General features: G+C 38.7%; 1 protein-coding gene across 1 annotated transcript; it reads right to left on the reverse strand.

Moving 5' to 3' along the window:
* Positions 1 to 5,299: 5,299 nt before the first annotated feature.
* LOC105054511 (double-stranded RNA-binding protein 6) lies at positions 5,300 to 11,574 on the reverse strand. Its single transcript, XM_010936038.4, has 4 exons — positions 10,953 to 11,574; positions 7,881 to 8,100; positions 6,001 to 6,767; positions 5,300 to 5,929 (listed from the first exon to the last, which is right to left on the reverse strand). The coding sequence occupies exons 1-3, from the start codon at positions 11,196 to 11,198 to the stop codon at positions 6,034 to 6,036; spliced, it is 1,200 nt and encodes a 399-aa protein (XP_010934340.1). The 5' UTR covers positions 11,199 to 11,574; the 3' UTR covers positions 5,300 to 5,929; positions 6,001 to 6,033.
* Positions 11,575 to 14,835: the final 3,261 nt, after the last annotated feature.

Consider the following 14,835-nt stretch of genomic DNA (forward strand, 5'->3'; position numbering starts at 1 on the left):
TTGATCTAGATTAAATGCTTTAATCTATTTAACATGTATGAAGTAGATTTAATCTACGGCTAACGGATCAATCACATGTAATTTTTAAGACACTAAAATTAAAATCAAATTTAATTAAAATCAAAACTCTGAAGATCCGATCTCCATACTTTTACATGGATCGATGATCTCCATAGCTGATGATCATGATAATCCGATGAGATCCTCATCGAGCCATACACGCATCCGACCTCCATGGATATCCACACAAAATTTTTGATCCGATCAGAGGCTCCTGACTTCACAAGGGTGCTAACTCCCTTACAGAAGTCATCTCCTGATGGTTGATTTGGTTCTTTTTTTATATATCTCAGATTCTCTTAGATCTTGAAGAGGAACATAGGAGGTGGAGTAGTGTCCTGTAGAAGCTCGTCCAGGGCCCACTCGCTACGGGGTAGCTCGGTTGAAGTCTACCTATGGTAGAAATTCGGAAGAAATTTGTTTATAGTAGAGGCCTGAGTCAGAATTTGCTTACAGTCGACGTCTGGGATAGACAGCCTGTTGTAGGAGTCGGAGTAGATCGTTCGTAGTAAAAGCTCGGCTCTCGAAGGAGCTCGATCGGGATCCGGAAGGCGGTCGACCGTCGTAGAAACTTGGAAGGAGTCTGGTTACTGTAGAAATCTCATTGTCGGGGAAGCTCGGATGCTGACGAAGCCCGAAAGAAGTTCGGAGGTAGTCGGTTGCTGTAGAAGGTTGGCTAACAGTGAGGCCCGGAGGGCCTTTGGGGCAGCCCGATGGGTGAACGCAGAAGCCCATCGTCGAAGAAATCTGGACGGCTGAGGGAGTTCGGAGAGGCGCCACATACAAGTCGGGAGTCGGGAGAGCCCGAAGGATCGGTCCTTTACAAACTTCGGTCGGGGGGAGATTTTATACCCAACAGATCTCTGTAATTAGTTGGGCTTATTCTAATTGATTCAAGATATGTGATTGACTCAAAGAGTTAAATTTGACTAAACGATAATTAGGCCACATATTAGGAGTTAAATTCAACAGATTTTTCAAACTATTGAATGTAAGTGTAATTTACACTTAATGTCAGAGGATTCTTATAATTTATTTATTTTTTGTAAAATCAAATTTCTAAAGATTAGTTTTTCTTTTTGATTCTTGAAATTTATGATTGTATTGATGGTTGTCTGCTGCACTTAAATCTTTAGGTAGAGAAGTTCTTGCATCGAGTTTGCTCTTGTTGTTGCCTCAAGGTTCCCTGCTCAGCTTTAGTTTGCTTGAGCTCAAACAGTTTCCCAAGTTGAGTCATGTTAATTAGTTGTCTTTTCTTGCTTCTCGGTGTTTCCATTTTTCTTCGTTTTTGCGTGTAGCTTTTGATGAAGCTTTCAACATTTCTTTTTTGTGTGGCTACTCATCTCACAATGATTATAGCAATTTCATCACCTTTCATGCCTTCCGTCAATATATCTTTCTCCATGATTGTCCCAGCCTTCACACAAGCTTTGCTAATGCTTTGGACTTTGAAGAGTGTCAGTTCCTTTCGCATATTCTTATGGAGATTTTCAGCATATTACATAAAGACTTCATGATCATTATTGGAAAATGTCAGAAAGATAGTTGTACAACTGTGTGTATACTCTTGTACAAATTGGTCATATTCCATCGAAGGTACTACTGGTTGATCTATCTATTTTTCTTGTAGGTGATAGAGTAAAGCTACTTCCTCATTATAGTTTTGAATTTCCTCTTGGTCATATTAGAAATATTAATATTTTCTATGTAGAAATTCTACCAAGTAAGAGCATGGTTTGAAACCTTTAGGTGAGCAAATAGTAAAATGAACTTCCATCTGATTTATCCAATTGTCTAGCTTCTCTTCATTGACAGATTTATCATACCTTGGTATATAAGTTCTTGCTTCAGATTTAAAAGGTTGTAGTCAATTATTGATCATGGGTTGATCTTCGTCCTCGTTGGATGACTAGTCATCATCTCCAAATATTGGAGACAATTTTGTGATAGGAGTTACAAATACGGAAGCTAAAAACATCAGCTGAATATGGGCTTGGTGATTTGTGCAATCTACTTGTCTAATTGAGTGAGGCGTCTCTTCGTATCTTTATCTACTAAAGTAAGTAGTAGCCATCTTCATCGTTGTCTTTCAATGTACTTCAACCGCCACTAGTTATTTTCTCATATGACTGTACTGCTCATTGTTCTGGACCATAGACTTTGCAGGACAGAATACTTAGTTTTAATACCAACTTGATCTAATTAAAAAAAAAAAAAAATTATTTTTTTAATTTACTAAATCAAAACTCTCAAAAAATAATAAAGAGTATTAAAAATTTTGAAAGCTAGATTTTAAGTTCTTTACTTGCATCAAATGATGATAAAATTATTATATAAATTTTTTATTTATGCTTGTGAGATTTGAGCAGCCAAATTAGAGCCGATTCTTTTTCTAATTAAATGAGAATTTTTTTTTAAAAAAAAATAATTTTTTTTTTTACTTTCTTTCGGTCAATACATACAATACTATGGTACATTACCTCTATTTATACTAGTAAGGTTAGCCTTTTCAAAATTTAGAATAATTTTTCTTAATTAAACCTTTTGTAAAATACAAAATATTATAAAAATTTTTGAAATTTTGATAGATGTTAAATCTTAACTCTTCCGTTAATTTTGCCTCCACTCGTATTAATAACTTCCTTTCATATTAAAAGTTATGATTTTTCAAAATTTTAGTTTGTGGTTGAGTCAAGACATGCATATTTAGATCTGCTTAAATTGGTCAAAATGATTCACATCAAATTGGATGATACTTTTGGATCATTACATCTACCCTCTTGTGATTAAATCACTTCTATTCTTGTAAATCTACTTTTTTCCATGAATTACATCCATTCAAAGCAATTCTAACTTACTAATTGCTTGCTTTTTTACTTTTAACTATGTATTTAATGTAATATTATTATTTCACATAGAGTAAACGTTGGGATTTCATGTGTGACTAAGCTATCCCCACCTTTCTTTTTTTTTTTTTTTTTTTTTTTGCTTTCTTCTTCTTTTTTTTTTAAAAAAATGCTTCCCATTGGTGGAATAAACAAAACTCTTCATAACACAAGTCCATGGAACTCGTCATGTTATGAGTCCATGCATCATAAGTCAGACTTAAATCCCTAGATGCCAGCCCCGAGGACTCAGCCTATCTCTTACCTATTCTTTTGCAGATGACTATCTGCCGATTGGTCGGGCTTCAATCTGAAATATTGTCGGCTTTAAGAGGATTTTGGAGGAGTATTGTCTTGCTTCACGGTAGAAGATGAACCTCCTAAAATCAACTGTTTACTTCAGTCCGAAAATGAAGGCACAACTATGACACACAATTAAGGACAGGCTTGGGATCCCGAAGCATAGCAAGACCTTGCAATAACTGGGGATTTCCATCTCAGGACGGAGGTTTAGAAGAACAGAGTGCTTGGGAGTAAAGCAAGTGATTCAGGAGCAATTGGAGGGCTAGTAGGCTAGAACTTTCTCCACGATTGATAGGATCACCCTAGTAGGGTCAGTTCTCAGCTCCATATCCATCTATCTTCTCTCAAATACCATTATGCCCAAAACTTCTATGATGAAGAGCTAGAGCAACACTCTAGAGGATTTTGTAGGGCTCTCGCCCTGGAGGGTCTGGCTTGCACTTGATGGCCTGGGATGTGGTGTGCCATTTAACAAGGGATGGAGGTCTCATAATTCAGTCCTTGATTGTGAGACGGAAGGCCATGATTACTCGATATACGATCAGGTTCCTTCTCCACCCTAATAGCCTATAAAGTATAGTGATGAGGGCCATGTATAGCACGTGGTTCGTGAGAAGTAATATTCAGACTGATCGAAGTTACACATTCTTATGGAGAGAGATGTACGTGGGCCTCAGAGGTGATTGTTTAGACAAGATGGCTTATAGGGATGATCGGCTTGCAAACCTCCTACAGGATCCACAGATCGCTGATCTCCCTCTAAGCTGGTGGCCAACCTTCGCAGCATCAAGGTCGAGTACCATTAGGATTTGTGACTTATTCCATCTAGATGGCAAAGGCTGGAGCGCTTCGGTGGTAACCCATCTCTTCAAGGAGTAGCTCGGAGAATGTATGCTTTTTTGATGGTTTCCATCCATAGCAGCTATCATGTGAGGTTCTAGAGATCATCTTGCACCCTGAGTGGTGATAGTCGATCTCTACTGACTATATTAAAAGAGTCTACCAAGCAATTAGATGTCGGGGGGATCTGAAGGACTGATATGCATCCAAAGGTGAGCCTTTTTCTATGAAAGATCATCTAGGATCACCTTCCCACTAGGTTTGTTCTAAGGGATAGAGGCATGAACCTTCAGTCCACCTACCCATCATGTGATCTGAAGGACGAGACAGTAGAGCACATCATCTTCTTGTGTTTGAGGGCCAGATGGGTCTGGCAACTTGCATGCCCTTTTTAGCTGATCACTCAAGCCAAGGCTCTTGTCCAACTCATTTTGAAGTTTCTAAGGTGAAGCACCAGGATAACAAGACCAGGACAGCAGGCATCCAAGCTACCTACATCACTTACCACATATGATTGTCTAGATATAGTCTAATATTTGAGACCAGAAGATATCCAATAAAATTCATTTTGAAAAGAGCCCTCATTCAGACAGCAAAGATGCTATAGGTGACCTTGAGAACCTCGGATATCTAAGACTCTCCCCAAGAGCATGCAGCGAATCATCAAATTTTTATCTCATGGAATCCTACCACTAATACATCTCAAAATCAATTTTGATGATAGCGCTAAAGACAGAATAGGAGGCACTGGTTTTGTAAACCACAGGCCTAATTCCAGAGAAATGGCTACTGGGGGAGCCACTTCTTTAAGCCCACGATACCAGAAATGAAGCTTCAAGCCACCTCAATGAGGATTGCATATGTGCGACAGATCTTACAAGCTGACCATCTGATCGTTGAGGAAGACTCGGCCATGATAGTGATTTGGATCCAAAGATATGCATTCACCCCATACTGCAAGATATCTTGAGGCTACTGACAGGATGCATAGCTCTAATTATCAAACATGTCTTCTAAGAAATAAATATTGTAGTTGATTGGATGGCGACTTCTATTGCAGAGCATTTTATGGATTTTCTTTTTGAACAGATGTGGAGGTAGCTCCAGAGCCACTCAAGAATATTTTATTTTTCTAATCTTTCTACATATGTTTGCACTAGATTTGTATGAATACTCTGCTTTATGAAAAAAAAGATGCTCCTGTCTGCCCAGAAGGAAAAACATTTACTCTCTATAAAATAAATTTTGGTAACAGTAAGTATATAAACCACGAATTTGCCAGATCATCTTGCCGCTAGGGTCCCTGCACTCAAATTCCTGCACCAAAGTATGAGGGTTCAAAGCATTGCAAACAATTGTTATTGATGGCAATAAACCAAATAAGCGACATTGCCCAGATCAAGTGACTATAAACCCATCCGGAATAGCCTGCATATATTCTCCTAGCAGAACATGCTATATTCCAAGTGGCTGAAATAAGCCCCTCCGTAACAGCTGTGAGTAATCACCGCAAGCGTAAGTAGAGAAAAATTGCCACGACCAAGAGATGCATTCCAGGTGCCAAGTTGGAGGCTCAGCTCGCAACACAGAATGAGGGCATGGTCACTAAAAGTTAAGCCGATTTCAAGTGCCAGTTGTTTATCGAGATGAAGCAACCATACAGGACCATCTCATAGTAGTTTAGAGCATACTCACTTGTCATTTGCTAAAATTGAAGGCTTTGAAACTTCAAAACTGAAAATTCAGTATGATGAGACCTTCATACCAGCTGAATGGCCTATCCCTGAGATTTTTGCTTCTATAAAGCTAAGATCCTGCTACAATGCAGCCTTTCCGAAATCCTACCAGCAACAGAAGAAAACAAAATTAGATGAGAAGCAAGATACAACAAAATGCATTACAAGAGACCTACTTTGACTTAGAAGATTTCCACACTTCAGCATCATCAGATCTCTAGCTGCTTCAAGCTCTCCATCAATGTAGACTCTTCCAGATCTTTTGCAGCACCACCATCAACATTTTCCCCTTTCTCCACTAGAGGTTTTGCTGGAGGGGAGGCTGCCCCAACTGGTGGCGGTTCCTTTACCTGAACTGGGATCACTGGAGCATTAGCTGGTGCTGGGGCCGGAGCAGCAAAGACCGGCACAACTGGCCTGATGCGAACAGGTGAAGCCATACAAATCGATTGGCCCATAACTGGTGGATCTTGATGCTCATGTACTGCTGGTGGTGGAAGAGGTGGAGCTGAAAAGACTGGCACGGCCGTCCTTATTGTCACCGGAGGTGCCATGCCATGGTAAGGCATTCTATAGTGCTGAACTGGTATGTATGTTCTGCTTGCAGGGAACTTCTGAGGCCAGGCACTGCAGTTTTCTGGTCGTGGGAAGGGAGATGCAGGGGCACCATCAGTTATCACTGGGGAGGTTGGTCGGGTTCTTGGAGAAGATTTTGGTCGGATCAGAGGTAAGATCTTTGATACAGTGGATGAGGAAGGCTGCAATGATGGTTTTTTATCTGGCTGTATAGGAAACTTCTTTGGGAATGCTGTAGCATTGGGGTTGTTTGCCATTGCCATCTTTTCCTTTAGGCGATAGCTCAACAGAGCACGGGCAATTGTGATCTGCTCCTGCTCATCATGGTTCGCCGGTTCGCTTGATGAGCTTGCCACTTGCTTTACCACTGGTGCATCGGAAGAAGATGGTATTAGAAGCACTTAACATGATCTAATTTTATAACAAATTATAGATACATGTTATAGCTAAAGAAGTTCATTATTGACACATTTTCTGGAGAACATTCCCCAAAATGCTCTCTGAAGCCGATCTTTGATGTCAAAAGGTTGATTAAGAGAGTATTTCACTCTATCACCAAAATGGATAAGAGAATCTTATATAATATTCCAATGAGACACTATGACTGTTAACCTTATATGAATTGAGTTTAAGCAGGGAATGCCACTGAAACCAATATACAATATGTTATAGCAACAAATAATTACCATTCCAAAATCAAAGATCGCAGACAAAAGGATTGCTATTCAAAAATCATCATGGTTTTACAGTCAGTGCGACCCTCACAGGGACCAAATTGGACATTTAAAACATAAAGAAAAAGAATTGCAGTATCTAGGCTCTGAAAAATGCAATTTCAGTTTCCGGCTCCCCCCCACTCTCACTGTCACTCATCATATCGAAATGGTGATTGTCATCCACACATGTGTACATAGATGTGTACATATATTTCCATTAGGATAGAAGCTGACTCAAGTTGATCAAGTTCTTCCCACATTCTTCCATCATGATGCCTACGTACTCCTAGTTTTGTGGCAGATTTAACTTTCAGTTTTCTACATGCACACTGTGTAGGAAACTAGCTTACCTAGGGATAGCTTATGCATGCATTTCAGGAGATATCCATGGACAAGAAACCTCTTCAGGGAAACTTAACATCTGGTCCTTTGCGTGACTGCCATTTGATGTTTAGCCCATACAGAGTTAACATTTTGCATTGACTGCCATTTGATGTTTAGCCCATACAGAGTTAACATTTTGCATTTTGTTCCTATACACAGTTAAGCCAGTGCTTTGCAAACAATTAGGCCTATTATGTATACAGTTATATCTGTTTTATACATAGTTGTGTGCAAGTAAGCAGCAGGCCAGAAAAAAGGTTTTCAGTCAACAGGGATAGAACATAAAATGGTGGTCAATACAGGCACTGAACCTCAATTACCCCTACACATCAGTAATGTAAGATACAATATGTGAAAACTAGTATAAGCATGAGACTCACATTGTTTCAATGAAGACCATGCTGCCATGGCAGCATTCTTCTCTGCCTGTTTCTTGTTCTTTGCTGGCTCACCTGTGAATGTGATCCCAGCAAGCTCCACTGTGCAAGTGAAGACAGGTAGGTGTCCAAGGCCAGAGCGCATAGTTGCATATGATGGCAGAGGTGCTCCAACTCTTTGAGCAATTTCTTGCAGAAGGTTCTTGTAAACTCCTGTCTCATCCTGCTCGAGAGGGGCAAAAATAGCACGAGCGAAACAATTCAGACTCGGAACTTAATGACTAAGTGTTATGATAGCCTTTATCACAGCCTACTAATGTACAATCCAAGCCCAACTCAAAACCTGTACATAATTCAAGTAAGGAGATAGCCCAGACATGGTTTGCAAAAATACCAAGTGGCTCGGAATTCAACTACAGCAATCATTTGGATAACCAATAATAAAATATTATGAAGAAATATATTTCCTCTTTTAAGTATATGAAAATCTGGAAAAGGTAAAGAGCTGCATATGCACATAGAGCTTAGGATCATAAAAGCAAAACTGGTATATTATGAAGAAATACATTTTCCCTTTTAAGTATATGAAAATTTGAAAAAGATAAAAAACCTGCATATGCACATAGAGCTTAGGATCATAAAAGCAAAACTGGATGATTCTTAATGCAACTTCAGGGTGACGAATCAGTGATGAAGATCCATGAACGGCTGATAAATAATGACTTTAGCAATAGCTAATGCTAATTTTGCATTTCCTTGCAAAAGCAAAATTCAACTTGCCACCTCAGCCAAAGCCCACATAGATACTCAGGAAAACAGTTGCTCTGAATAAAGTTTATAATGCGGTCATTTTGTCAAACATCTACTGATCAAGGGGCTAGACTACTTGGTCATCCAGTAGCATGGGATACAACCTTGTAATCTATCTTCACTTCTACATCACACTTACACAGCCAGAAGCCATAGCCATAAATAGGTAAAGAATTCTGCACTTCCACTTTGACCAAGTAAGACCAATTGAACAATAGGAAAATGTTAACATTCCAATAGCTCATTCTAGATGGAATAAGATAATAATGTCCACTACAAATTCGCTAAAACACAAACAGTTTGAAACAAAGACTAATACAGTTGCCTCAAAAAAGACCATACAGTCTCACTCAACTATGTTCTCTTTGCTTGCTAATATGACAAAAGAAGATCATTGTAATTATCCTCCAAAAGAGGAACATGAGGTCTTCAAAGTTCCCATGACTATGGTGAATGGCATACCCATTCCTTCTTGTGCCTTGGCTGATGGGTAATGTGCTAAGAAGCGAGGAGCCATTTCTGGTGATTCAGATGTACAACAGAACCCCTATTGCGACCAGTCCAAAAGGGATGTTAACAGGCAGAAGCATGATTCCTGAATGAGTTCAACAACTACTACCTAGTGATCCTTGCTTCTAAGGTCATAGGGCTTTCCACTGGTAGGATCTGATGCGGGCCTTAATTACAAAACAAGAACTCATCTTTCAGCCTTCCCTGCTTCCAGCTAAGGTTGTTTGATTATCTTGATTAGTTCTTGCTGGGAGGGACAAAACCATCTAAACCATTAATCACTTTTCAAAATTGCTGACAAGCAAACAGTAGCTTAAGCCGCAACCATGAAGATGATCTCCACAAACAATAAAGAAAGTTTAATTAACCCCTAAAGTAAAAGTTTCTGGAGACAATATACCACTAAGAAGTTGTCCCGTTGGTGCAGTTAGGCATGCCTCCCAAATTTCAAAGTCATCCGCTTCATGTTCCCACCATCGTCAACAAGAAGTCAGCCCCCCACTCAAGTCAAAGTATTCATAGACTTATTATTATTTTTTTTTTTAAATGTTGTTTGTCCTAACGAGAACAAGCATTAAGTTGATCAGTTCATGCAGAACACTGGATCGATGCCTGAAAAAGACATCCACCAATAAATTAAACTCCAAAGTCGTTTATTACAAAGATTAAAAGATCGATTACCATTAATTAAAGAATAAATTATGAGTTATGATGGGTGTTGATGACTAACGTAACTATGGCACGACTTCTCAAAAGCCTGGCAGGCTCCGTCCTTCGGGACGAAGGTTGCCTTCTTATTGCATTAATCACCAAAAGTGCCGCACTAAGTAATCTGGTGCCATTAAAATAAACAAGAAATTTTTATGTAATTAATTCCTAGTTTATAACTGGCTAATGGATTCTAACAAGTCCCAACCGAAACCCTAGCGGAAAACCAGAACGATGAATACAAAACGACGGCTCCGACAAACCAAAAACTAAAATCGAGAAAAGAAAAAGGAAATGAAACCGAGGATTAAGACAGGGAAGCTAGAAACTAAAGATTACAATCTTAACGTTTCTCGGCTTTCTGGCTCAGATCAGGCGTAGCATATTTTTCTCCCGAACTCCGTCGACGTTCGGCAGACGTTACCCTTTTACTCACAGAACGAGTCAACTCGGAAGCACTTTTCATTCCAGCTATTTATTTGGTTTATAAATGCTACAGCCTTTATTTTCTTTTTTTTTTGCTTAAAACGGAAAATGGTCAGGGGATTTTTCCCTCCCCCCACAAAAAGGAAAAAAAAAAAATAACCGACGAAGGAAGAGATGAAGGGATTCATCCCATCTCGGTCTATATCACATTAAAAAAAAAAAAAATCTAAGAAAAAACTCTAGAATTTCTGGTAAAGCGATAACTTGCAACTGAAAAAGGGAAACAATTAGGGGGAATTCTTTTTCATAGCTGAATCGATCGGCTCAGTAAACTTTTAACACACACATACACACACAACGGCTGAGTGAGAATCCAAAAGAAGGTACGCCGTCAGTTTGATCAACCAATATATATTTCTATCACATAAACTGGAAAAACATGCATACAGGGATGTGGTGAAGAAAAATGAGGAAAACGGAAAGATTTTTCCCCCGAATATTATGTCTTATTTCTGAATGCATTGCTAGTTTTCTATCGCTTCTGGGTCACTCGGAGCCGACATCGATCGCACTCAAATCTTTGGAAGGGGGAGAAAAAAGAAGAAGAAAAAGGGAGCATACCAGGATCCGGGCGGCGAGGGAGTGGGAGGGGCCGCGGGTGGAGAGGGCGACGAGGGCGACCTCGGCGGCGGAGTGCTCCGCCTGCCTCAACGTAGTGCAGAAGCTCGGGCTCTCGAAGACATCGCCGTTAAAGTTGACCGTGGCCTTGAACCTCGGCGCGTGGTCCGGCCCCTCCCGTATGCACGTGTACGACGGCAGATTGAAGCAGCTCCGCTGCGCCAGCTCCTGCAACTGATTCTTATACATCTTTATCCCAACCGATCGATCGATCGATCAATTAAGCCCCTGAAAGAACGAAAATTTTCCTTCCGATCGCCGGACGGGGTCGATATGCGCCCTCTCCACCCGCGGCCGCAATGGAGAGCTCGACTTCCGGCGACGGTTCTGCCTGGATCGGAGCGCCCACCGCCACCGGAGAAAATGGCAGCTTTTCTCAGAGGTGCCGCCGCGATAGGCGGCGGCTCCGTTGGGATTCGGCCGGAATCTGGAGCTTGGAGAAGAGGTTTAGCTAGGGTCTTGCTTCGTATCTCCTCTCCCCCTCTCTCTCTCCTGATGTGTTTCATCACCCGTCGGAAAGAGAGACCTGGGGAGGAAAGTGAGAAAATGCAGCGGAAAGTCCACCTTTTTATTGTGCTCATTTCCTTCTTTTTAATTGCGTTGTTCTTTATACAAATCGAGTAAAACGGATGCATGATATTTTTACTCTATTGTTCTAACCGGCTACGATCATGAATGTAACTTTGAAGTATCCTATGATCTCAAAAACTATGTAATATTCCTTAAAAATGTGAGAAAAGAAAAGAAAAACTAAACCCTCTTACTTCCATACGTGGACGGTTTATTGTATTGATGTGGCAGTGCTCCTCGTGATAATTAATTTAATTATTACGTATCGCACCAAATTCTGATCATCACAAAAAATCAAGTTACCAAGCAAGACTAGAAAGAAAAACGATTGCAATATTTATATTACCCGATAATTGATGTTTACCTCTTTTATTATTGCATATTTTATTTCGAATCAATACCTTAGAAGAGCATATATTAACAAAACGTATGTACCGAATGACTTTTACCAATAACTATTTTGAGTTGCTAAAATATATATAAAAATTTAAAAAATATTATTAGTATATTAGTTGATGTGAATGAGATTTACCTGGAATTACCAACCAATACCATCAATGGCATTTCAATCTTTTAAAAAAAAAAAATGACATGATCGTTATCACCAAAGTTTAAATTCTAGACTTCTAGAAACGAGAAGTGCCAACTCAATAAGTTAAAGATTATTATATGTATTAATATGATAATTGGATTTACTCCTGCATCTACTACTGTCATTTATATATTCAATTGCATTCTTTCTCTCTTTAGCATAGTAATTTTTTTTGTTTTTAATTTTAGTTGTAATGATTGTCTGACAAAAAAAAATATATCTTATTCTTCATTTCCTCTTGAACCATAGTAACAACATATACCAAGCAATATGTAACATCAATGGCCATTCTAGATCCTATTTAGATCAACTTAATTATACATAATTTAGAATTTTAAAATTTTTGCATAAGTTCAAAATTTTTTTTTATCTTTTGTCTTGATCAAGATTTTTGTTCTCTCTCACACACACCCCCCTGCAAAAAGAACTTGATGCCATCTTATTTATGTCATCCATCAAGATAACTAGGGCATTATCATCTAAAATTTTTTTATTTGAGATGATTATTTTTAAAATGGATATTTCTATCAGGCTAAATTATAATATATACTATTTTCTTAATTTTTTTTTCCCGTGTGTGGAAACCTGGTGATGCAACTAATGAGAACGTTCTAGGAAAATAAAGGGTGCACATACCAGTCCACTCAAACAACTAAAAAAAAATATTTATTGATAATTTAGCGATGGACGTGGCCACGGTGGCTTCGTGAGTCAGTAAGACCGATGGTTTATTTTCTGAGTTGCACGGAGGATTTTTCAACGTCCGACAACTAATCTCGGCCATCCATTTCATATTCTTCCACATCAAGCGATCATCCTAAACCCCGAAGGCCCGTCCCATCGAGTTTCCATAAAGCTTCCAGAGCAATCGGATGGACGGTCTTGATCGTGGGTCACATCGTTCAAACTAGACATGGGCAATGAATCAGACCACCCATTACATAGCCCGATCCGACATAAAATGGATCGTATCTGACAGACCCATTAGCTACAATAACGGACCGTGCCCATTAGAAAGGGCTAGACTAAGTTGGGGGTTTGTGGTCTGCGGCTCAAGTCCGACACAATCTATAAGGACCTAAGCTGGCATGGCTTGCGGACCAGGCACGACACGTCCCATGGACCAGATACGACCTGATCTGCAGGCTAGGCATGCGGCACGCCCATGCCAGGCACGGTCCGACTCGATCCAGACCCGACACAGCCTACATGGAGATTTTTTTTTAGATTTTTTTTTATAAAAATAAATGTGAGATTTTTTTTTGTAAAAATAAAAAACCACATTGTAACGATGAGAGATTTGGCATAGACTCCTATCGGTTTATTAATATCAATCAAAATGGTACAAAGGAGGGAGGAGGGCTGGGTCTGATCTCCAAATACAATGAGGAAGAAAAAAAATTGAGGTGACTCACCTCAATAATTAAAAGATAAAATTAAAAAAATTATAAATATAAAAAATTAATAATTAAAAATCTTACTGATTGTCATACATCATCGGCAATATTTGTGTCATCATCGTCATCGAAATTTATATTATGTTCACCTTTATCTTGAAGTCTCATCTCGACATCCAACCAATTTTTGAAGCAGAGCGGCATCTTAATTATTTCATCGATCATCTTGCTCCTCTTTTTGTCGAGAACTCATCGATCTATACTAAAAGCAGATTCCGATGCCATCATGGACATCGGCATAGCTAAGATATCACGTGTAACGGCGGATATTACAGGATATTAATTTTTGACACTTTTTCACCGTGCTAACACATTAAGACTTTCTATTTGATTTTCATCGTATGCAGATCAAAGATCCTTTCGTAAATAAAATTCAAGTTTATTACTTAAAGATAAAGATGAACTTGAAGAAGTATGCATATGTCTCCTATGTATAATGAATTAGAAAATAAATGATGAATGAGAAGTACTAGTAGAAGAGATGGAGGTTTGTGAACAAGAAGCACTAGATCCACGAATCTTATTATCATATAAAGTATAAATATCATGAAGAAATTGGTTTACTTTAACTTTAGTGGGTTCAGGATCTAGATTCATGTTTTCACAATAAGTGTCAAGTAAAATCAAAATATCACTTAGTTTAACACGTGAATCAAATATGACAGTTAAGTTATGCACATGACATATTCTATCTCCATACTCATTTTATTTAAATTTTATTTCATAAATAATAAGCTCTAAAATATCATCATATCTATGTTTTATAAATTTTTGACTAATAAGATATGCTTGTTGTAAAAATAAATAAGAGATTAGATAATAAATATCAAAAAGAATTTCAATGGCATTATAAAATCTAACTAAAAATTCTTTCAAAATTTTACAACTCACTCTGGATAAACTAGAGGAGTTGTATAAGAGAAAGAGCCTACAGAACAAGGTATTTTTGATGAAAAAGCTAGTCAACTTGAAGTACAAGAAAGGTCGTTCAGTGACCAAATATCTCAGTGAGTTTCTGGACTTGATGAATCAATTGACTAGTGTTAAAATAGTCTTTGATGATGAAGTATAGGCATTGCTTCTACCGAGTTCTTTACCTGACAGCTGAGAGATACTTATTGTATCACTTAGCAATTCTGTCCCTAAAGGTGTTTTCATATTGAATATGGTGAAGGACAGCATGTACAATGAAGAAACAAGGTGCACA

Source organism: Elaeis guineensis, chromosome 11 (assembly GCF_000442705.2).
Source record: "Elaeis guineensis isolate ETL-2024a chromosome 11, EG11, whole genome shotgun sequence".
In the NCBI taxonomy this organism is placed as follows: domain Eukaryota; kingdom Viridiplantae; phylum Streptophyta; class Magnoliopsida; order Arecales; family Arecaceae; genus Elaeis; species Elaeis guineensis.